Below are 25,563 nucleotides of genomic sequence, written 5' to 3'. Positions count from 1 at the left end.
ATTTAGCCTGGAGAAATAGTTTGCTGCTTTATAAGAAAGCCCTCCGCAAAGCCAGAACATCTTACTATTCATCACTGATTGAAGAAAATAAGAACAACCCCAGGTTTCTCTTCAGCACTGTAGCCAGGCTGACAAAGAGTCAGAGCTCTGTTGAGCCAACCATCCCTTTAACGTTAACTAGTAATGACTTCATGAACTTCTTCACAAATAAAATTTTTATCATTAGAGAAAAAATTACCAGTAATCATCCCACAGATGTAATATTATCTACAGCTACTCTTAGTACCATTGATGTTAAGTTAGACTCTTTTTCTCCAATTGATCTTTCTGAGTTAACTTCAATAATTACTTCCTCCAAACCATCAACGTGTCTTTTAGACCCCATTCCTACAAAACTGCTCAAAGAAGTCCTGCCATTGATTAATTCTTCGATCTTAAATATGATCAACCTATCTCTAATAATCAGCTATGTACCACAGGCCTTCAAGCTGGCTGTAGTTAAACCTTTACTCAAAAAGCATCTCTAGACCCAGCAGTCTTAGCTAATTATAGGCCAATCTCCAACCTTCCTTTCATATCAAAACTCCTTGAAAGAGTAGTTGTCAAACAGCTAACAGATCATCTGCAGAGGAATGGTTTATTTGAAGAGTTTCAGTCAGGTTTCAGAGCTCATCACAGCACAGAAACAGCTTTAGTGAAGGTTACAAATGATCTTCTTATGGCCTCTGACAGTGGACTCATCTCTGTGCTTGTCCTGCTAGACCTCAGTGCAGCGTTCGATACTGTTGACCATAATATCCTATTAGAGCGATTAGAACATGCTGTAGGTATTACAGGTACTGCACTGCAGTGGTTTGTATCATATCTATCTAATAGACTCCAGTTTGTGCATGTAAATGGAGAGTCCTCTTCACACACTGAGGTTAATTATGGAGTTCCACAGGGTTCAGTGCTAGGACCAATTCTGTTTACATTATACATGCTTCCCTTAGGCAGCATCATTAGAAGACATAGCATACATTTTCACTGCTATGCAGATGACACCCAGCTCTATCTGTCCATGAAGCCAGATAACACACACCAATTAGTTAAACTGCAGGAATGTCTTAAAGACATAAAGACCTGGATGGCCGCTAACTTTCTGCTTCTTAATTCAGATAAAACTGAGGTTATTGTACTGGGCCCTGAAAATCTTAGAAATATGGTATCTAACCAGATTCATACTCTGGATGGCATTACCTTGGCCTCCAGTAACGCTGTGAGGAACCTTGGAGTCATTTTTGACCAGGAAATGTCCTTCAACGCACATATTAAACAAATATGTAAGACTGCTTTCTTCCATTTGCGCAACATCTCTAAAGTTAGAAATATCCTGTCTCAGAGTGACGCTGAAAAACTAGTTCATGCATTTATTACTTCCAGGCTGGACTACTGTAATTCATTATTATCAGGATGTCCTAAAAACTCACTGAAAAGCCTTCAGCTAATCCAAAATGCTGCAGCAAGAGTACTGACAGGGACTAGAAAGAGAGAGCAGATTTCTCCTGTTTTGGCTTCCCTTCATTGGCTTCCTGTTAAATCCAGAATTCAAAATCCTGCTCCTCACATACAAGGTCTTAAATAATCAGGCCCCATCTTATCTTAATGACCTTGTAGTACCATATCACCCTATTAGAGCACTTCGCTCTCACACTGCAGGCCTACTTGTTGTTCCTAGAGTATTTAAAAGTAGAATGGGAGGCAGAGCCTTCAGTTTTCAGGCCCCTCTTCTGTGGAACCAGCTTCCAGTTTGGATTCGGGAGACAGACACTATCTCTACTTTTAAGATTAGGCTTAAAACTTTCCTTTTTGCTAAAGCATATAGTTAGGGCTGGACCAGGTGACCCTGAATCCTCCCTTAGTTATGCTGCAATAGACGTAGGCTGCCGGGGGATTCCCATGATGCATTGAGTTTTTCCTTTCCAGTCACCTTTCTCACTCACTATGTATTAATAGACCTCTCTGCATTGAATCATATCTGTTATTAACCTCTGTCTCTCTTCCACAGCATGTCTTTTATCCTGTCTTCCTTCTCTCACCCCAACCGGTCGCAGCAGATGGCTCCGCCCCTCCCTGAGCCTGGTTCTGCCGGAGGTTTCTTCCTGTTAAAAGGGAGTTTTTCCTTCCCACTGTCACCAAAGTGCTTGCTCATAGGGGGTCATATGATTGTTGGGTTTTTCTCTGTATCTATGAAGCGCCTTGAGGCGACTTTTGTTGTGATTTGGCGCTATATAAATAAAATTGAATTGAATTGAATTGAAAAGGCGGAAGAGGGAGTAGTTCTTTCCAATGTAGACAATCTGAATGATAGTTTCTTTCCACTGTGTTCCTGTTAATGAAAAACTACAATTTCACCCAAAATGATTAAAATATCGATATTTTAATGTGGAAACCTTCTGTTTCCACATCTGGACTTTCTGTTGCTGCCCACGCGGGTGAAACTTTCTTTGAAGTGGCTCATTGAAGTTGTAATTGATAATCAATTCCCACACAATGTGAGAATCCAATCAATTTGTTTATCAGGGGAAAGGTGTGATTTTTTTAGGACACTGGAGCCTAACATTAACCGGTTTAATCTTAGCTTATTTCCATAAGAAGAAAAACATACTGAGAAAGAGATCACCAAAATATACATGTACAAATGTGAAATGGTCATATGTAGTGTGAAAGAGCTATTTGACATCTTTAAATTCAAAGTAATGTATAAATCCACTTACAGAAAACATGAAAAGGCGGAGCAGCGATGCCCATCTCAGCCAGTGTATGATGGTGGGGCAAGATGGCAGCTTCCACAACATGACGCCAGCTCCTATGTATTTTTAGTAGATAAATGATACGTTTATGTATCAATTTGTTGGAAGATGTAATTACACCTTAATTATGTAATTAGAAGCAAAAATGATTTTTTTTTCTTTTTTTTATTCATTTCAGGCACAAGAAAATACATATATTGAACATAAAGTGCACAAAACAAAAAACAAAAATTACCTGAAAAGGAGTGGGACGAAGAAAACTTATTAAATCCCACCCCTATACTCACTCATCAACAAAAAACAATAAGCTTCCCACAGCTACGCCCATCGTTACAACCAAACAAACCATCAACAGCCCCGGGCACATGCAAGCATCTCAACGGCAGCTCGCAACAACAATTAGAACCATCATAACTAAATACAGAATATATAATAATTATAAATTGCGTTACCACAGGTAACAGGCAATAATAATTACATAGTGACAAACACACATACATATACATACATATATATCTACACACACATGTACATACATACGCACACACTTTTTTTTTTTTTTTTTTTGGAATCCATACCAGCAATGGTAAGAGAACAGACATTACAGAGCACACTAAAACCATCATTGAGTATACTGTGACCAGACCAACTGTTTGTAGAGGAATTTAAATCTATGAATATTTTTGCATTGTTTCAGTTGTAAACTCAGACTGTTCCAGATTTTCACACCACATACAGACACACAAAAACCTTTACGTGTTGTTCGAGTTCTGGGTAATTTGAATTCCCCGAAGCCTCTCACATTATAAACCCTTTCTCGAATTTCAAATAGAATTTGTAAATTTGTAGGTAGAAGTTTATTAAAGGCTTTGTATAAGATTATGGATGTATTGTAATTAACCAGATCCTGGAATTTAAGTAACTTTGCCTGAAGAAAGAGTTTGTGAGTATGATCTAGATAACCAGCCTTGTGAATAATACGCAGTGCTCGTTTCTGTACTGTGACTAATGGATTAGTTGTATTTTTATATGTGTTTCCCCACACTTCCACACAATATGTAAGATATGGAAGAACCAGGGTACAGTACAGAGTACGAAGTGCATCTTTATCAAGGTATGGTTTCACTTTGTTCAAAACTGCGAGGCTTCTGGAAATTTTGGTTTTTATGTGTCTGACGTGTGGTTTCCATGAAATTTTGTTATCAATTACGACTCCCAAAAATTTGTCTTCACTCACATTATCAATTGGTACACCTTCAATGATAATTGGTAATTCTATATTATATTTTAAATTACCGAAAAACATTGCTTTAGTTTTATTTATATTTAATGATAATTTATTTATGTCCATCCATTTTTTTATTAATTTTAGCTCCCTGTTTACGGTCATTACAAGATCAGTATAATCATCGCTACTGAAAAATATGTTGGTGTCATCTGCGAACAGTATGAGTTTAAGTTTTTGAGAAACATCAAAAATATCATTTATGTATACATTGAAAAGTTTTGGTCCCAACACTGACCCTTGTGGAACACCACATGTAATACCAAGTTTCTCTGAGTGGTAATGCCCTATGCTAACATATTGTTCCCGACCCGTTAGGTAACTTTTTAACCAGTTACCAGCTTTCCCTCGAATACCATATCTTTCCAATTTATCCAACTGTGTCTGCCATGGCAAACCGTGACAGAATGATCCCGCCAAGCATGGACCCAGCGGTCTCTGAGGAGAGGCTCAGGAGGGAGGTGATGGACAAGGTTTACCGCCTATGCGAGTTGTGGTGGGAGAAGCCCGCGGAAGGTTTGCGTCACGCCGTGGAGAGGCGGCTGCAGGAGACGCTTGTTAAATTCCCCTGGCTGATGGACTCCCTTAATCCAGTTGTCCTGGACTTCCTGCTTTCCACCCTCCACCTCCACTCTCCTCCTCGGGCTGCTCACCGGCCCGGACAGCTGGTGGTTTCACAGCCTGAGACGCCGGCCCCGACGTCTACACGGAAACGACGTTCGCGCCGCCGGCGTTCCTCACCGCAGCCTGATCCACGGACATCTCAAGAGCCGGCTTTGGTGAGTAGTACGGACAATTTTCCATTTCCCTCACCATCTGTGTTTGTGTCTGCAGTGGACGAGCCGACAGCGCAGGTAACATCACCTCGGTCAGAGGTCTCCACACCACTCGCTGCTTCACCATCTGCAGCTGTAGCACCGCCGTCGTCTCATCTGCCTGCAGCCGCCATTCTGCCATCTTTTTCACCGGCTGCTATGTCGCCACCCGGACCTGCCCAGCCCGAGGGGCTCGCGCTGCCCGAGCAGGAGCCCAGCAAGCCAGAGGAGCTCGCGCTGCCCGAGCAGGAGCCCGGCGAGCCGGAGGAGCTCGCGCTGCCTGCCGAGGAGCAGCTCAGCGAGCCGGTGGAGCCAGCGCCGCTGCCGGAGGAGCTCAGCGAGCCGGAGCAGGTGGAGCCAGCGCCGCTGCCGGAGGAGCTCAGCGAGCCGGAGCAGGTGGAGCCAGCGCCGCTGCCGGAGGAGCTCAGCGAGCCGGAGCAGGAGCAGCTCAGCAAGCCACCAGCTGAGGAGCCAGCGCCGCTGCTGGAGGACCTCAACGAGCCGGAGCGACCGGCGTTGCCAGCAGAGGAGCTCGGCGAGCGGGAGGAGCCTGCGCCGCAGCCGGGGGAGCTCGGCGAGCCGGAGCTGGAGATCGGCGAGCGGGAGGAGCTCAGTGAGCCTGTGGAGCCCGCGCTGCCACCGGAGGAGCTCGGCGGTCTGGAGGGACTTGCTCAGCCAGAACTGGAGGTCAGCGAGTCAGAGGGACCTCCACGTCTAGCGCGCCCTCCACGCCGCCCACGTCTAGCGCGTCCACGTCAGCGACCGACGCTTCATAGGCCATGTGCCACTCCTCGCTGTTGCTCACCGGAGCAGTGCCGTTGCCGTCGGACCCGGGGCAGACCGCCGGAGGAGCAGCATCATTGCCGTTGGACCCGGGGCAAGCCGCCGGAGGAGCTGCGCCGCCGCCACCGGACCCGGGGCAGGCCGCCGGAGGGGCAGCGCCGCCGCCACCGGACCCGGGGCAAGCCGCCGGAACCGTTTCGCCGCTACTGCCGGACCTGTGGCAGGCCGCCGGAGGTACAGCGCCGCTACCTCTGGACGCGTGGCAAGCCACCGGAGCTGCAGCTCCGCCGCCACTGGATCAGTGGCAGGCCCCCAGACCCGTTTTGCTGCTGCTGCCGGACCCATGGCCGCCCGCCGGAGCTGCAACGCTGCCCCCACTGGACTCGAGGTCAGCCGCCTGAAGCGTCCTACTGCCGTCACGGGACCCGAGGTAGGCCTCCTGAACTCTTGTGTTGTAATGATGGGCCGCCTGAGACTGTTTTGTGGCGTTTTTCTTTTTTGCTCCGCTGCGGGATGCGCGGTCGGACTTTGGGACTGTGACCTTGGGGGGGGGTTGTTCTTTTGTGGTTTTTGCTTGGGGGGGGTGTAGGGAAGGAGGACCCAGGCGCGGTGCTCTGTGTGCGAACAGTGCGTTTATTTACAGTGTGGTACAAAACAACAATAAATCCCCGTGTTCTCCCCAGACTCCCGTGTCGTGTCCTCCTGGTGCTCTCTGCTCTCGTGTCTGCACTCCCGGTGCTCGCTGCTCTTCAGGCCTTCCACGCTCCTCCTGCGGGAAACAATAGCGGCAGCTGTCAGGACACTAAACAATGGCAGGCATGCACTAACCGACAAAACCTAAACTGGATGACTAACGTGGAGTCTCAAGCAATGATCCCGCGCCGGTGGGAGCTCCAAGACTCTCTTAAGTAGCTCCCCCGACGAGGCCTGATCAGCCGCAGGTGCGTGGCTTCGGGTGTGGCCAGTCCCCCAGCAGGGCCACACCCACCAGGCCCAAAGGCGCCTGCAAACCAGTGTTCATACACACACACACACACACACACACACACACACACACAAGCACGGAGAAAGAGCAGCAGCAACACCAAAAATACATATAATGTCACCAGTCCATGACTGCCCAGGGATCCTGGGCCGCCCAGACCCAGGACCCTGACAATGACATTAGTAAAAATGTTGTCAATAATAGTGGCGCTATATGATGTTATTCTGCTTGGCTTTGTTATTGTTGGATATAGTGATAAGCTGTACATCGTGTCAGTAAAGTCATCAATGGCTTTTAACCTTGTTGGGTTTAGCAAATCAATATTAAAATCACCACAGATGAATAGTAATTTTTGGTTCACCGAAGCAAACATTTTTTCTATCCATTCATAAAAGGTGTCAATACTTGAACTGGGTGTCCGATATATGCAACTTATTATAACATTTCTCTTTTTTTCATTCATGATCTCAATAGTCAAACATTCCAAAATTCCATCAATAGCCATAGACATAGTTGTTACAACATTATATTTTATAGAGTTATGAACATATATAGCAACCCCACCGCCCGCCTTATTTAATCTATTCATGTATTTTAAATCATATCCATTCAAACAGAAATCTATTCCTTTATCGACATTGAACCAAGTTTCAGTGATGGCTATAACACTGAAGGGGCGAGAAAATTGTTGCAAGTAGTCCTTAATGAAATCAAAATTAGAGTACATACTTCTGCTGTTAAAGTGAATTAATGAGAGCTTCCCGTCTAGGTTGATTTTTTTTTCATATTGTTCCTGTGTGAAATAATTACAATTTTTAACAAAAGAAGAAAGAAAATTACTTTCAGAATCTATTTCTGGGTCTATTATATTATGCTCCTTATATTCACAATCTAGATCAATTACTTTCTGTTGGAGAATTGATTTCAACGTGTCCATGTCATTTCCTGGTGTAATTAGAGATGTTGGTGTATTTATCATTTGATTGTCATTAGAGTTATATATTGCCTCGATACATTAGTGTCAGTTGTACTTGTCCAGATCCTCCATGTTCCTCACTATCAGTACTTTTGCCTCTTCTGGTGTCCCGTTTAGCTTAATGAAAGTCTTGCAATTTGTTACCCATGTATGTTGTATTTTACCGTTCTTCTTCAGTTGCCTTGCCTTCCTCGCGATGTCTGCGTTTTTTCGTGTCAGATGCTCATTAATGAAAACGTCCGTGCCTTTCAGTTTGCGTCCTTGTTTCAGCAGTGCGACCTTGTTCTTCCGATTGACGAATCTCATAATGACGGCCGGCGGTCTGTCACTCCTCCTGGGCAGTGGGTGACATGCTTCTACGTGCTCCAGGTCCATCTCTATCCCCTTGCTTTGGAGGAAGGAGGCCACCTGTTGCTCCACCGAGCGGGTCTCCTCGTCGCTGGGCTCCCCGACGCTCCCGGCTTGATTTTTATACCGCTAATGACCACGTCGTTCGTACGGGTGTACTGCTCCAGCTCACCCGCCGCTCGAGATCCATAATTCGTCTGTCCTTCTCAGCATTTTGGAGGCGTAGCTGTTTTACCTCCTCCAAAAGCCCCAGAAGCAGCTCCTGCTGCGCCCTGACTGCGGCCACGTCTCCGCACAGTGCTCCGAGGGAGGTTTTTATATCCTCGACCTCCTCTGGTGTTGGGCCTTTCTTGGGTGGCATACTGTCTTTAGTTTGTGTTACTCGTGAGACTCCAATAAAATATTTATCTTAACCAGCCATTCCAGTCCAGGGGTCCTTTCTTCTTTTATTTTAACTGGCGAGCTAGCAGCTGCTAGTAGCTAATGCTAATTTTTGCTAAAGCTAATTTCTTGAATATGAAGATTAACTGTCTGTTGTTTCTTAAAGCTGTAAAGCCAGAGTATAATAGTCTGTGGGTTTACTCAGAAGAGCTTCCAGAAAGCAGCAAACTCAGGCCTGCTGGGCGAGGTCTGTTTCTCGGAGAAGTTTGAAAAGTTTGAATATTACCGGCTGAACGGCTCCGAGCTGTGAGCGGCCGTCTTGCTTTGATTACTTTAATCAAATCGCCTCAAAAAATTACTGTACTTACTTTCTAAATCATTCTTTACCTCTAAAAGGGGCGGCTGTGGCTCAGGAGGTGGAGCAGGTCATCTACTAATCAGATGGTTTTTGGGTCGATCCCTGGCTGCTCCAGACTGCATGCTAACTGTCCTTGGGCAAGACATTAACCCCAAGTCACTCTCTCAATTAGATTAAAAAATACTATTAAGATCACTAATAAAAAAGTCCTCTCTCAGTTTCCTTTTAACCAAAACGCAAATAACCAAAACACATGTACATCTAATAAAGGATATAAGTATTGAAACACTGATCCAACATTATCCTTTATTGATGGATCGTTTGATTTTACACTTTTACCTGAATGTGGCTCCTTTTTTAAGAAAAAAACACTTCCTCATATCCATTATGAACCTGGCTGCCTCTCTGTACACACACACACACCATATAGTGCTACATAGGGGGTATGCTGAAAATAGAGGGTGATAAACTGGGAAGGTGAAAACTAGTGAGTGAGTGACAATGAAAAGGCAGTTTTCATACCGCTGTAGCTATAGTGCAGCAGACTAACAGCACTAATGTTTCTATTGTTGTCCTCTGTTTCATATTGTGTTGAGTGAGCATGCCGTCAGCCTGACCAATAAGAGCCAAGAGTTGCAGTGATAGGCAGGCTGAACCAGCAAATAGCCAGAAACAACTGGTCAGTGCAGCACCGCCTCAGGTACCACGTACAGATTTTAACTGGCTTCTGACTTTGTGTGGTGTGGAGTATGCTAGATTTTATATAAATATGGATGAGATCAGCTGGGGATGAACAAAATCTCCTTCAGCAACTATTAAATAGCCAGAAGGGGCCAGACAGTCAATATATTAATTCAGCGTTCCTACAGAACAGACCGTAAAGCATTCCCAACACCAAAAGTCAAAACAATTATTTTAGCAGCTGATTTCTGTACCTTAAAAACCCAAACACACATTTATTATAGCTCTATTATGTAGGAAATGTAGGAGACGCGGACACAAATACACAGAGGGTTAACGAGGGAAGTGGGAGCTCACGGGGAACACAGGTGACACTGATAATCATAACGAGACACGGCGGCAGGAGTAACACAACACTGACGGGAGACTATCAAAGTAAAACAGGAAGCACACAGAGACGCAGACCAGATTGGAAGAGAACACAGACATAGCGGGCTGGGAAAACATGGAATAAAACACAAGGAGGAGAAACGAGGCATGGGGACTGGCAGACACACAGAGGGGACACACAGGGGGTAAAGTCACGAGGGGAAATCAAATAAGCAACATCTTAACAGAACAACCGAGGGACCCTAAAACTGACATCAAACAACAACAATACAAGACACACAAAAAACCAGGTAGAAGTCCCGGGACCATGACACGCAGGTGGTTACATATGGTTAAAATGATTCAAATGCAGTAAGTATGCACGTTTCTCATATCAATATAGTCCATAACTTGATTACTGTCTGTAGCCCACATGATTAAACAATTTACTTACATAAAACATGTGAGTTTAGATTTTATCTACTGTATAGCCTGTATAGTAAATTAATATGTAGCCCAATAAGTATAAAATCCAGAAAGCTACACAACATGGGGCGGTTCATTTACAAACACAGGTCTAACTTGAGTTTCACACAGTTTTTATTAGAAAACAATCAAATTGTTAAATGCTTAAAGTACACAAAATGTCAGAAATCTGCACCGTCATGAACACAAATTTAAAGCTAATTTTTCGTGATTTGTTGATTAACCCTCCGAGGTCTAAATCCCACGTTGTGCACATCGACATCACAGATTTGTACAAATAAAGTTTATAACAAAGACGTGTTAAATATTAAGCACTGGAGACAGCTTGTTGTTTTGTTGCCATAGCGATGCCTCCAGGGAAAAATTAGGGAGCAGAGCAAGAATGAGACCATATTAGTGGATATATGTTTGATAACTTTGCCTAACAATCACAAAGAAATGTTTTATATTTTGTGTGTGTGTCCTCATTATTGAGCTTTAATCCTGCATGAAGGCCGAGATGAATCTCTTAGAGTAGAACTTTACAGGAACTATTAGAATAAATAAAAATAATAACACATTGACTGCTTTAGTCTTTTAGATTCACTTCTGTCTGTTTTGTTTTGTCTCCATTTAAAAGATATCAAACTCTGAGCAAACAACTTGATGTAAAAAGAATCTCTGCACATTCCGCAGTCTTTGCTGCTAAAGTGACATCACAGCATTTAAGCAGGTTTTGAATGAAAACATCAGCATATGAACACAAAACTGAAGAGACACTGCAACCGTATGAAAGCAGACCACTATTTAGTGACATTTCCACGTTTCCCTGAGGATTAACTGCTCTGTAATTTACCAAGAACTAAAGTAAGCTCAAATTTCAGTTTATAAACTTAAGATCAATTACTTAAATATATAAAGCCTGATTTTCCTGCCTGCCAGGACAGTATTTATGTACTTTACATTGTGCAAGACTAGACTATATTTTCCATCATAGAGAGGATGATGTGGATCTATTATTCAGGAAAACAAATGTACATAAATTAGAAAATGTTCTTAATCATATCTTAGAGTGACAGAAGCTCTTTTTAACACGATTATTTCTGAGATTATTTTGTTCATTTAGGAAAATAGAGAAGACTTAAGTTTTGTTCTCAAACAAACTATTAGAATTTCTGAGAAACTGAGGCTGCGTCCACATGTTTGAAAGCGCAGCTTTGTCTCTGCATTTGGGCCTTTCTTCCACACCTAAACAGCAGATTGAGTCACTGAAAGGTGAGATTTTTGAAAACGACGTTTTTGTGTTTAGGTGTGGACGAGGAAAACGGACATTTACTCAGGCAATGTCAAAAGTGTGCGCCGCTGTTGACGTCACGCTGTGGCCACGTTAGTGTTTACATGAGATCAGTTTCTACAATGGCAGATGTAGACAACATACTGTGTCTGTTAATCTTAGTATCTGCAGTTTTTACACACTTACATATACACACACAGTTACTGTGCCTCCATTTAGAAACACAGAGGCATCAGACGTGGCTTCTACATTCAACACAGACGCTCTCACAACCCAAATCCTGACGTCGGTTTGGAATAAATGTAATTTAAAAAGATTACATTTATGTATGCTGTATGCATTTTGTCCATTCCAAAGTTGTGAATCTGTTCCAGCCAAAAAGCTGTCTTTAGTTATTAACATTTGAAACGATGAAGGCACGTGAAAGTAACACAAAATTAGCTGCTTTTCCAGAAAAAGACAAAAACTTCTCAGAAGTACGTAAGGTTTTGTGAGGTTTTCCCACCCAGGCTTCTAGACTTCTGATTGGCCAACATTTCTACACGGTTAAGATTTGGCGTGTTCTTGACAGCGTTTCACTTTGTTTTTAGCGTTTAGATGTGGAAGGAGATATTTTTTCAAAACTGCACATGTGGACTGGATTTATTTTTTTTTTAAACGAAAAAGGAAAACGTGCGTTTTCAAACATAGCCGTGTACGTTCGGACGCAGCCTAAAGTCATCACAAAAAAAGCAAATTCTCTGAACATTCTTAGTTGAGGTTTACTGATCATTGTTGTTTTGTGTTCCTTGTAGTCAAAATGAGTGGAAGTGGAGATGGACCACAAAATAACCAAAACGGTAAGCACATGTACTCAGTCTTGAAATTGATGAAAAACAGATTTTCAGCAGATAGTTATGGATGTTAATTAAAAGATTTAATGATCTTGCAGGCCAACAGGGTAACCCACAAAGGTTTGCACATGGAGATCAGGAACCTGCTAATGAACCAGTTAATGGAGGCTTCGTGAACAATCTGTATCTCGCTCTCCGTGACATTCGTTGGTTTCTGCATGAGCTAATAGCTTCAGTACTGGAACAATATGATGACCTCTACGGTGACGATGACGACGATCACAATGATGATCACAATGACGATCACAATGACAACAATGTCAACGCTCAAAATATTAATGTGAGGGACAATAATGCCAATGCTGACAACAATGAACAGCACGAGGATCATAATGCTGTGGTTGTTGTTGGCATTGAAAATGAGGAGGCATTTGAAGACCGTGTGGATGTTCTCCAGTACATCCCAGAAGAGGACCCTCAGCCAAGTGTTTCCAGGAGGAGGTCTAGAGAGATGGATGAGGAAGATTTGGAACCCAACAAAAGAATCAGATGGAGCGATGATGACTCTGACTTCTTCTCTGCTTCTGACACTGATAGCGAGGGCTGTCCTCATGTTGGTAATATTGCCGATGAGGACATCAGTCAGCAGGTAACAGAAGAAGAACCGCAGCCTGGTGGATCCACGAAAAGGTCCAGAGAGGAAGACGTGGACGAAGAAGAGCGTAATAGCAAAAAATCCAGGCTTGCAAACTCTGATTCGGGGACCAGCTCAACTGTGTACGACCACTCTGAGAGCAGCAGTGATGGACTTTTTGAAGATGCACAAGAAGAGCTTGACAACCATGAAGCTGGAGGCTCGAGGAAGCGTTCCCGAGAGGACTTTGAGGAAGAAGAGGAATACTTGCCTGTTTGCAAACTTCGGAGGTGTTCAGATGAGTCCAGCAGCAGCAGCGATGAAGACTAAGACTACTTCGACGGGTTTCTTCAGTATCCTTTTAGTAGGCTGATGGCCTACTCAGGTGACCCTGAATCCTCCATGCTGCAATAAGCTGGGCATACACTGTGCGATTTCTTTCAGTCGCGTTATTCAGCTCCTGCTCAAACTGTACGATTGACTCGCAGGGGTGAGAAGTTTGTGCCTCCATCGCTTGTGTCCAGATCACACGCCGCGCCGCCGTTCTACTCCGTCTTTTCGCTCTCATTTCTGCGTTTGCGCGTGCGCGACGCTGCGGTGACACCCTCAGGACGACAGGTTTGATTTTCTTACGATTTCTTACGACCAGCTCCCGATTGATGATCGGGAGCTGGTCGTGAGGTTTTAATCGCTTCTCGTTACCCCGTTACCCTCGTTATGTAGACGACGCACGACACACGATCAAGGCCAAACTCGGGACGATCCCCAAAACGGTCGCACGACTGAAAAATCGGCTCAAAATGGGCCAAAAATCGCAGTGTATGCCCAGCATTAGGCTGCCGGGGGATTCCCATGATGCACTGGGTGTTTCTTCTTCACCCACTATGTTTAATAGACCTCTCTGCACTGAATGGTACTTGTTATTAACCTCTGTCTCTCTTCCACGTCTTTATACTATTTTCCCTGCCCCTCCCCAACCGGTCGCAGCAGATGGCCGCCCCTCCCTGAGCCTGGTTCTGCTGGAGGTTTCTTCCTGTTAAAAGGGAGTTTTTCCTTCCCACTGTCGCCAAAGTGCTTGCTCATAGGGGGTCATATGATTGTTGGGGTTTTCTTTGTAAGTATATCTTACAATATAAAGCGCCTTCAGCTGACTGTTGCTGTCATTTGGCGCTCTTTAAATAAAATTGAATTGAAAATTGAATAGATGTCACTGTGATGATTTCTTCCCTCCATAGAAAGCTTAGACCCAAATGCAGATTCAATGCACATGGTTAAACTATTTATGAGACTTTGTTTAAAGAGAGGGAATGGAGAACGTGGCTCGAGCTAGGAGTGTCAGCAGAGAGCAGGAACCAGAGGAAAAGCTATCGAGAGACTGAACACCTGGCTCCTGATGGGAACAATCCAACGGGAATTCTGCAACAGAGGGAGAAGAAGTTGCTGGACGGGTAAGGGAGTTTGAGGGTAGGATGAGTATGTTGGCAGAGGAGACCTAAACACAGGGAAAACAAGGTTAAACACAGGGAAGGAGCACGCCAGAACTGGAGCAGAGGGGAAGCCTAGTTACCACTGGAGATGGCAGAACAAACTGGCGAGGAGTAGCAGGCAGCGCTGGTTTAAGAAGCCCTCCTGCTGATTGTTTGCAGATGAGGCCCAGGTGAGATGCTGGAAACTCCACCTCTGAAGTGTGGACACAGTATCCCGATTCCAAGTGGAAAAGCCCCTCAGACACTTCCATGCTGCATGACAAGAAGGATGAGAAAGCATTCATGGTCCGTCCATCCGTCCGTCAGCGTAATGCCTAAAAGTTTATTCAGATGTAAATATATTACATTTTTAAATAAAGATCATCAGTGTTTTTAATGACGCTGCATTTCATTCATGTGTCTCTATTGGACAGTGTTGTAGAAGTCACAGAAGACAGGAATCAGTTCCAGCTTGGCCTGACGTTTGATCACTAGTGATGTGCGATACCACTGATTTCCTTTCCGATCCGATACCAAGTAAAATTCAGGGTGGTATCGACGATACTGATCCGATACTTTGTACAAAAACTTTACTCTTTTATTGTATCTCAAATTATAGCGTCATAATCATTACAGGACATCAGATTACTTGTTCTTATCACTTAATAATGCAGAATTCATCATATAGAAATAAAAACCTGAAGTTGTGCGCTATGTGAACACCTTGCCTGCCTGCAGCACTAAAGGACTCCCTGAGAGACGTCTGTCTCACCCTAGCAGCACCCGTCCTTCTCCTCCTCTTCAGTTTGCCTCAACATAAGCTCGTCATATTCTGTGATATGATTTACTTTGAGGTGTTTGACAAGGTTAGTGGTGTTGCCACAACACCTCACTTTCCTGCCACATGTATCGCAAACCACGTCTCGGCTGTTTGTGGATGTAAAATACGTGCGCACATGACTCCAGTTACGCTCAGCCATTGTTGTGAGTGCGCACGCCACAGGCTGCCACACATTTATACAGCCGTATTTCACACATGACTATAAAAGGCGGAAGAGGGAGTAGTTCTTTCCAATGTAGACAATCTGAATGATAGTTTCTTTCCACTGTGTTCCTGTTAATGAAAAACTACAATTTCACCCAAAAGGATTAAAATATCGATATTTTAATGTGGAAACCTTCTGTTTCCACATCTGGACTTTCTGTTGCTGCCCACGCGGGTGAAACTTTCTTTGAAGTGGCTCATTGAAGTTGTAATTGATAATCAATTCCCACACAATGTGAGAATCCAATCAATTTGTTTATCAGGGGAAAGGTGTGATTTTTTTAGGACACTGGAGCCTAACATTAACCGGTTTAATCTTAGCTTATTTCCATAAGAAGAAAAACATACTGAGAAAGAGATCACCAAAATATACATGTACAAATGTGAAATGGTCATATGTAGTGTGAAAGAGCTATTTGACATCTTTAAATTCAAAGTAATGTATAAATCCACTTACAGAAAACATGAAAAGGCGGAGCAGCGATGCCCATCTCAGCCAGTGTATGATGGTGGGGCAAGATGGCAGCTTCCACAACATGACGCCAGCTCCTATGTATTTTTAGTAGATAAATGATACGTTTATGTATCAATTTGTTGGAAGATGTAATTACACCTTAATTATGTAATTAGAAGCAAAAATGATTTTTTTTCTTTTCTTTATTCATTTCAGGCACAACAAAATACATATATTGAACATAAAGTGCACAAAACAAAAAACAAAAATTACCTGAAAAGGAGTGGGACGAAGAAAACTTATTAAATCCCACCCCTATACTCACTCATCAACAAAAAACAATAAGCTTCCCACAGCTACGCCCATCGTTACAACCAAACAAACCATCAACAGCCCCGGGCACATGCAAGCATCTCAACGGCAGCTTGCAACAACAATTAGAACCATCATAACTAAATACAGAATATATAATAATTATAAATTGCGTTACCACAGGTAACAGGCAATAATAATTACATAGTGACAAACACACATACATATACATACATATATATCTACACACACATGTACATACATACGCACACACTTTTTTTTTTTTTTTTTTTTTTTTGGAATCCTTACCAGCAATGGTAAGAGAACAGACATTACAGAGCACACTAAAACCATCATTGAGTATACTGTGACCAGACCAACTGTTTGTAGAGGAATTTAAATCTATGAATATTTTTGCATTGTTTCAGTTGTAAACTCAGACTGTTCCAGATTTTCACACCACATACAGACACACAAAAACCTTTACGGGTTGTTCGAGTTCTGGGTAATTTGAATTCCCCGAAGCCTCTCACATTATAAACCCTTTCTCGAATTTCAAATAGAATTTGTAAATTTGTAGGTAGAAGTTTATTAAAGGCTTTGTATAAGATTATGGATGTATTGTAATTAACCAGATCCTGGAATTTAAGTAACTTTGCCTGAAGAAAGAGTTTGTGAGTATGATCTAGATAACCAGCCTTGTGAATAATACGCAGTGCTCGTTTCTGTACTGTGACTAATGGATTAGTTGTATTTTTATATGTGTTTCCCCACACTTCCACACAATATGTAAGATATGGAAGAACCAGGGTACAGTACAGAGTACGAAGTGCATCTTTATCAAGGTATGGTTTCACTTTGTTCAAAACTGCGAGGCTTCTGGAAATTTTGGTTTTTATGTGTCTGACGTGGGGTTTCCATGAAATTTTGTTATCAATTACGACTCCCAAAAATTTGTCTTCACTCACATTATCAATTGGTACACCTTCAATGATAATTGGTAATTCTATATTATATTTTAAATTACCGAAAAACATTGCTTTAGTTTTATTTATATTTAATGATAATTTATTTATGTCCATCCATTTTTTTATTAATTTTAGCTCCCTGTTTACGGTCATTACAAGATCAGTATAATCATCGCTACTGAAAAATATGTTTGTGTCATCTGCGAACAGTATGAGTTTAAGTTTTTGAGAAACATCAAAAATATCATTTATGTATACATTGAAAAGTTTTGGTCCCAACACTGACCCTTGGGGAACACCACATGTAATACCAAGTTTCTCTGAGTGGTAATGCCCTATGCTAACATATTGTTCCCGACCCGTTAGGTAACTTTTTAACCAGTTACCAGCTTTCCCTCGAATACCATATCTTTCCAATTTATCCAATAAAATTGAGTGATTGATTGTGTCGAAGGCCTTTTTGAGATCAACAAAAATACCAACTGCATATTTATTTTTATCCAGTGCATTGGTAATTTCTTCTACTGCCTCAATTATCGCCATTGAAGTGGTTCTTTGCGTTCTGAAACCATACTGACCAACATTTATTATTTGATGTTTTTCAAGGAATTTTTCTAATCTTGAATTAAAAAGTTTTTCTAAAATTTTTGAGAATTGAGGCAGTAGAGAAATAGGCCTATAATTGGTAAAACTGTGTTTGTCATTACTTTTGTATAGTGGTATTACCTTCGCAATTTTCATTTTTTTTGGAAAACAACCGGACTGAAATGATAAATTACAGACATATGTTAAGGGACTAGCAATATTCAGAATAACCTGTTTAACTACAGACATATTTATGTCATGATAATCCATTGAAGACTTACTTTTACATTTTAATGTGATATTTATTACTTCTTGCTCATTTGTAGCTGAGAGGAACAGTGAAGAGGGATTTGATTTTATATTACTGATATTTTCATTTTTTTGACACGGGATGTCCGCTGCTAGTTCAGGGCCAACATTTATAAAAAATTTATTGAACCCATCTACAATGTTACTCATGTTATGATTTTCACCATTTGCATCAATGAAACATTCAGGATATGATGTTCCAGAAGATCCTTGTTTAATTAAGTTATTTAACACATCCCAAGTTCCTTTTATATTGTTTTTATTTTCATATAATCTTCTTCTATAATAAAGTTGTTTACTCGTTCTTATAATATCAGTCAATTTATTTCTATATGCTTTATATCTTTGTTCCACTTCTTTTGTTTTTACTTTGATGAACTGTTTATACAGATTGTTTTTCTTTTTGCAAGCATTGATAATTCCTTTTGTGAACCAAGGACTTTTTATCTTTTTTTTCTTTGTCTTGTGTTCATTTACAGGACAATGTTTATTGTACAACATAGTGAATATATCTAGGAAATTATCATAAGCCTTGTCCACATCTGACTCTTCATACACCGAACGCCAATCTTGTTGTGCTAAATCGAAATTGAAGGCATGAATTGCTTCTTCATTTATTGTTCGCTTTGCTATCGTAATCTTGGTATCTATTTTTTTTAAATCACAGTCACACAAAGTAAAAACTGGTAAGTGGTCAGTTATGTCACAGACAAGCAGGCCACTATTAATTTGGAAATCCATGACATTAGTAAAAATGTTGTCAATAATAGTGGCGCTATATGATGTTATTCTGCTTGGCTTTGTTATTGTTGGATATAGTGATAAGCTGTACATCGTGTCAGTAAAGTCATCAATGGCTTTTAACCTTGTTGGGTTTAGCAAATCAATATTAAAATCACCACAGATGAATAGTAATTTTTGGTTCACCGAAGCAAACATTTTTTCTATCCATTCATAAAAGGTGTCAATACTTGAACTGGGTGTCCGATATATGCAACTTATTATAACATTTCTCTTTTTTTCATTCATGATCTCAATAGTCAAACATTCCAAAATTCCATCAATAGCCATAGACATAGTTGTTACAACATTATATTTTATAGAGTTATGAACATATATAGCAACCCCGCCGCCCGCCTTATTTAATCTATTCATGTATTTTAAATCATATCCATTCAAACAGAAATCTATTCCTTTATCGACATTGAACCAAGTTTCAGTGATGGCTATAACACTGAAGGGGCGAGAAAATTGTTGCAAGTAGTCCTTAATGAAATCAAAATTAGAGTACATACTTCTGTTGTTAAAGTGAATTAATGAGAGCTTCCCGTCTAGGTTGATTTTTTTTTCATATTGTTCCTGTGTGAAATAATTACAATTTTTAACAAAAGAAGAAAGAAAATTACTTTCAGAATCTATTTCTGGGTCTATTATATTATGCTCCTTATATTCACAATCTAGATCAATTACTTTCTGTTGGAGAATTGATTTCAACGTGTCCATGTCATTTCCTGGTGTAATTAGAGATGTTGGTGTATTTATCATTTGATTGTCATTAGAGTTATATATTGCCTCGATACATTAGTGTCAGTTGTACTTGTCCAGATCCTCCATGTTCCTCACTATCAGTACTTTTGCCTCTTCTGGTGTCCCGTTTAGCTTAATGAAAATCTTGCAGTTTGTTACCCATGTATGTTGTATTTTACCGTTCTTCTTCAGTTGCCTTGCCTTCCTCGCGATGTCTGCGTTTTTTCGTGTCAGATGCTCATTAATGAAAACGTCCGTGCCTTTCAGTTTGCGTCCTTGTTTCAGCAGTGCGACCTTGTTCTTCCGATTGACGAATCTCATAATGACGGCCGGCGGTCTGTCACTCCTCCTGGGCAGTGGGTGACATGCTTCTATGTGCTCCAGGTCCATCTCTATCCCCTTGCTTTGGAGGAAGGAGGCCACCTGTTGCTCCACCGAGCGGGTCTCCTCGTCACTGGGCTCCCCGACGCTCCCGGCTTGATTTTTATACCGCTAATGACCACATCGTTCGTACGGGTGTACTGCTCCAGCTCATCCACCCGCCGCTCAAGATCCATAATTCGTCTGTCCTTCTCAGCATTTTGGAGGCGTAGCTGTTTTACCTCCTCCAAAAGCCCCAGAAGCAGCTCCTGCTGCGCCCTGACTGCGGCCACGTCTCCGCACAGTGCTCCGAGGGAGGTTTTTATATCCTCGACCTCCTCTGGTGTTGGGCCTTTCTTGGGTGGCATACTGTCTTTAGTTTGTGTTACTCGTGAGACTCCAATAAAATATTTATCTTAACCAGCCATTCCAGTCCAGGGGTCCTTTCTTCTTTTATTTTAACTGGCGAGCTAGCAGCTGCTAGTAGCTAATGCTAATTTTTGCTAAAGCTAATTTCTTGAATATGAAGATTAACTGTCTGTTGTTTCTTAAAGCTGTAAAGCCAGAGTATAATAGTCTGTGGGTTTACTCAGAAGAGCTTCCAGAAAGCAGCAAACTCAGGCCTGCTGGCCGAGGTCAGTTTCTCGGAGAAGTTTGAAAAGTTTGAATATTACCGGCTGAACGGCTCCGACCTGTGAGCGGCCGTCTTGCTTTGATTACTTTAATCAAATCACCTCAAAAAATTACTGTACTTACTTTCTAAATCATTCTTTACCTCTAAAAGGGGCGGCTGTGGCTCAGGAGGTGGAGCAGGTCATCTACTAATCAGATGGTTTTTGGGTCGATCCCTGGCTGCTCCAGACTGCATGCTAACTGTCCTTGGGCAAGACATTAACCCCAAGTCACTCTCTCAATTAGATTAAAAAATACTATTAAGATCACTAATAAAAAAGTCCTCTCTCAGTTTCCTTTTAACCAAAAGGCAAATAACCAAACCACATGTACATCTAATCAAGGATATAAGTATTGAAACACTGATCCAACATTATCCTTTATTGATGGATCGTTTGATTTTACACTTTTACCTGAATGTGGCTCCTTTTTTAAAAAAAAACAAAACACTTCCTCATATCCATTATGAACCTGGCTGCCTCTCTGTACACACACACACACACCATATAGTGCTACATAGGGGGTATGCTGAAAATAGAGGGTGATAAACTGGGAAGGTGAAAACTAGTGAGTGAGTGACAATGAAAAGGCAGTTTTCATACCGCTGTAGCTATAGTGCAGCAGACTAACAGCACTAATGTTTCTATTGTTGTCCTCTGTTTCATATTGTGTTGAGTGAGCATGCCGTCAGCCTGACCAATAAGAGCCAAGAGTTGCAGTGATAGGCAGGCTGAACCAGCAAATAGCCAGAAACCACTGGTCAGTGCAGCACCGCCTCAGGTACCACGTACAGATTTTAACTGGCTTCTGACTTTGTGTGGTGTGGAGTATGCTAGATTTTATATAAATATGGATGAGATCAGCTGGGGATGAACAAAATCTCCTTCAGCAACTATTAAATAGCCAGAAGGGGCCAGACAGTCAATATATTAATTCAGCGTTCCTACAGAACAGACCGTAAAGCATTCCCAACACCAAAAGTCAAAACAATTATTTTAGCAGCTGATTTCTGTACCTTAAAAACCCAAACACACATTTATTATAGCTCTATTATGTAGGAAATGTAGGAGACGCGGACACAAATACACAGAGGGTTAACGAGGGAAGTGGGAGCTCACGGGGAACACAGGTGACACTGATAATCATAACGAGACACGGCGGCAGGAGTAACACAACACTGACGGGAGACTATCAAAGTAAAACAGGAAGCACACAGAGACGCAGACCAGATTGGAAGAGAACACAGACATAGCGGGCTGGGAAAACATGGAATAAAACACAAGGAGGAGAAACGAGGCATGGGGACTGGCAGACACACAGAGGGGACACACAGGGGGTAAAGTCACGAGGGGAAATCAAATAAGCAACATCTTAACAGAACAACCGAGGGACCCTAAAACTGACATCAAACAACAACAATACAAGACACACAAAAAACCAGGTAGAAGTCCCGGGACCATGACACGCAGGTGGTTACATATGGTTAAAATGATTCAAATGCAGTAAGTATGCACGTTTCTCATATCAATATAGTCCATAACTTGATTACTGTCTGTAGCCCACATGATTAAACAATTTACTTACATAAAACATGTGAGTTTAGATTTTATCTACTGTATAGTAAATTAATATGTAGCCCAATAAGTATAAAATCCAGAAAGCTACACAACATGGGGCGGTTCATTTACAAACACAGGTCTAACTTGAGTTTCACACAGTTTTTATTAGAAAACAATCAAATTGTTAAATGCTTAAAGTACACAAAATGTCAGAAATCTGCACCGTCATGAACACAAATTTAAAGCTAATTTTTCGTGATTTGTTGATTAACCCTCCGAGGTCTAAATCCCACGTTATGCACATCGACATCACAGATTTGTACAAATAAAGTTTATAACAAAGACGTGTTAAATATTAAGCTCTGGAAACAGCTTGTTGTTTTGTTGCCATAGCGATGCCTCCAGGGAAAAATTAGGGAGCAGAGCAAGAATGAGACCATATTAGTGGATATATGTTTGATAACTTTGCCTAACAATCATAAAGAAATGTTTTATATTTTGTGTGTGTGTCCTCATTATTGAGCTTTAATCCTGCATGAAGGCCGAGATGAATCTCTTAGAGTAGAACTTTACAGGAACTATTAGAATAAATAAAAATAATAACACATTGACTGCTTTAGTCTTTTAGATTCACTTCTGTCTGTTTTGTTTTGTCTCCATTTAAAAGATATCAAACTCTGAGCAAACAACTTGATGTAAAAAGAATCTCTGCACATTCCGCAGTCTTTGCTGCTAAAGTGACATCACAGCATTTAAGCAGGTTTTGAATGAAAACATCAGCATATGAACACAAAACTGAAGAGACACTGCAACCGTATGAAAGCAGACCACTATTTAGTGACATTTCCACGTTTCCCTGAGGATTAACTGCTCTGTAATTTACCAAGAACTAAAGTAAGCTCAAATTTCAGTTTATAAACTTAAGATCATTTACTTAAATATATAAAGCCTGATTTTCCTGCCTGCCAGGACAGTATTTATGTACTTTACATTGTGCAAGACTAGACTATATTTTCCATCATAGAGAGGATGATGTGGATCTATTATTCAGGAAAACAAATGTACATAAATTAGAAAATGTTCTTAATCATATCTTAGAGTGACAGAAGCTCTTTTTAACACGATTATTTCTGAGATTATTTTGTTCATTTAGGAAAATAGAGAAGACTTAAGTTTTGTTCTCAAACAAACTATTAGAATTTCTGAGAAACTGAGGCTGCGTCCACATGTTTGAAAGCGCAGCTTTGTCTCTGCATTTGGGCCTTTCTTCCACACCTAAACAGCAGATTGAGTCACTGAAAGGTGAGATTTTTGAAAACGACGTTTTTGTGTTTAGGTGTGGACGAGGAAAACGGACATTTACTCAGGCAATGTCAAAAGTGTGCGCCGCTGTTGACGTCACGCTGTGGCCACGTTAGTGTTTACATGAGATCAGTTTCTACAATGGCGGATGTAGACAACATACTGTGTCTGTTAATCTTAGTATCTGCAGTTTTTACACACTTACATATACACACACAGTTACTGTGCCTCCATTTAGAAACACAGAGGCATCAGACGTGGCTTCTACATTCAACACAGACGCTCTCACAACCCAAATCCTGACGTCGGTTTGGAATAAATGTAATTTAAAAAGATTACATTTATGTATGCTGTATGCATTTTGTCCATTCCAAAGTTGTGAATCTGTTCCAGCCAAAAAGCTGTCTTTAGTTATTAACATTTGAAACGATGAAGGCACGTGAAAGTAACACAAAATTAGCTGCTTTTCCAGAAAAAGACAAAAACTTCTCAGAAGTACGTAAGGTTTTGTGAGGTTTTCCCACCCAGGCTTCTAGACTTCTGATTGGCCAACATTTCTACACGGTTAAGATTTGGCGTGTTCTTGACAGCGTTTCACTTTGTTTTTAGCGTTTAGATGTGGAAGGAGATATTTTTTCAAAACTGCACATGTGGACTGGATTTATTTTTTTTTAAACGAAAAAGGAAAACGTGCGTTTTCAAACATAGCCGTGTACGTTCGGACGCAGCCTAAAGTCATCACAAAAAAAGCAAATTCTCTGAACATTCTTAGTTGAGGTTCACTGATCATTGTTGTTTTGTGTTCCTTGTAGTCAAAATGAGTGGAAGTGGAGATGGACCACAAAATAACCAAAACGGTAAGCACATGTACTCAGTCTTGAAATTGATGAAAAACAGATTTTCAGCAGATAGTTATGGATGTTAATTAAAAGATTTAATGATCTTGCAGGCCAACAGGGTAACCCACAAAGGTTTGCACATGGAGATCAGGAACCTGCTAATGAACCAGTTAATGGAGGCTTCGTGAACAATCTGTATCTCGCTCTCCGTGACATTCGTTGGTTTCTGCATGAGCTAATAGCTTCAGTACTGGAACAATATGATGACCTCTACGGTGACGATGACGACGATTACAATGACGATCACAATGACAACAATGTCAACGCTCAAAATATTAATGTGAGGGACAATAATGCCAATGCTGACAACAATGAACAGCACAAGGATCATAATGCTGTGGTTGTTGTTGGCATTGAAAATGAGGAGGCATTTGAAGACCGTGTGGATGTTCACCAGTACATCCCAGAAGAGGACCCTCAGCCAAGTGTTTCCAGGAGGAGGTCTAGAGAGATGGATGAGGAAGATTTGGAACCCAACAAAAGAATCAGATGGAGCGACGATGACTCTGACTTCTTCTCTGCTTCTGACACTGATAGCGAGGGCTGTCCTCATGTTGGTAATATTGCCGATGAGGACATCAATCAGCAGGTAACAGAAGAAGAACCGCAGCCTGGTGGATCCACGAAAAGGTCCAGAGAGGAAGACGTAGACGAAGAAGAGCGTAATAGCAAAAAATCCAGGCTTGCAAACTCTGATTCGGGGACCAGCTCAACTGTGTACGACCACTCTGAGAGCAGCAGTGATGGACTTTTTGAAGATGCACAAGAAGAGCTTGACGACCATGAAGCTGGAGGCTCGAGGAAGCGTTCCCGAGAGGACTTTGAGGAAGAAGAGGAATACTTGCCTGTTTGCAAACTTCGGAGGTGTTCAAATGAGTCCAGCAGCAGCAGCGATGAAGACTAAGACTACTTCGACGGGTTTCTTCAGTATCCTTTTAGTAGGCTGATGGCCTACTCAGGTGACCCTGAATCCTCCATGCTGCAATAAGCTGGGCATACACTGTGCGATTTCTTTCAGTCGCGTTATTCAGCTCCTGCTCAAACTGTACGATTGACTCGCAGGGGTGAGAAGTTTGTGCCTCCATCGCTTGTGTCCAGATCACACG

General features: G+C 41.7%; 3 protein-coding genes across 4 annotated transcripts; all 3 read left to right on the top strand.

The window, feature by feature from the left end:
- The first annotated feature begins 4,466 nt into the window (after window positions 1-4,466).
- LOC146374375 (uncharacterized) lies at window positions 4,467-6,215 on the top strand. The gene is made up of 4 exons (XM_084949800.1): window positions 4,467-5,053; window positions 5,111-5,354; window positions 5,499-6,063; window positions 6,106-6,215. Exons 1-4 carry the CDS (start codon window positions 4,467-4,469, stop codon window positions 6,213-6,215), a joined length of 1,506 nt encoding a protein of 501 aa, XP_084805926.1.
- A 4,556-nt stretch (window positions 6,216-10,771) lies between these two features.
- Window positions 10,772-13,849, top strand: LOC146374374 (uncharacterized). 2 transcript variants are annotated; one of them, XM_084951688.1, is made up of 3 exons: window positions 10,772-11,105; window positions 12,327-12,371; window positions 12,464-13,329. In XM_084951688.1, the coding sequence occupies exons 2-3, from the start codon at window positions 12,332-12,334 to the stop codon at window positions 13,327-13,329; spliced, it is 906 nt and encodes a 301-aa protein (XP_084807814.1). In that variant the 5' UTR covers window positions 10,772-11,105; window positions 12,327-12,331. The 2 variants fall into 2 exon arrangements, with proteins under 2 accessions (XP_084807814.1, XP_084807815.1); XM_084951689.1 differs by lacking the exon at window positions 10,772-11,105 and having other exon boundaries at window positions 12,217-12,371; window positions 12,464-13,849.
- An 8,776-nt stretch (window positions 13,850-22,625) lies between these two features.
- LOC146374373 (uncharacterized) lies at window positions 22,626-25,361 on the top strand. Its single transcript, XM_084951768.1, has 3 exons — window positions 22,626-23,150; window positions 24,371-24,415; window positions 24,508-25,361. Exons 2-3 carry the CDS (start codon window positions 24,376-24,378, stop codon window positions 25,359-25,361), a joined length of 894 nt encoding a protein of 297 aa, XP_084807894.1. The 5' UTR covers window positions 22,626-23,150; window positions 24,371-24,375.
- The last annotated feature ends 202 nt before the right edge of the window (window positions 25,362-25,563 follow it).

Source organism: Perissodus microlepis, chromosome 14 (genome assembly GCF_051167445.1).
Source record: "Perissodus microlepis isolate ML-2025 ecotype Zambia chromosome 14, ASM5116744v1, whole genome shotgun sequence".
Taxonomy (NCBI): Eukaryota; Metazoa; Chordata; class Actinopteri; order Cichliformes; family Cichlidae; genus Perissodus; species Perissodus microlepis.
The sequence above is the reverse complement of the archived record's forward strand: the minus strand, read 5'-3'. Positions and strand labels throughout refer to the sequence as shown.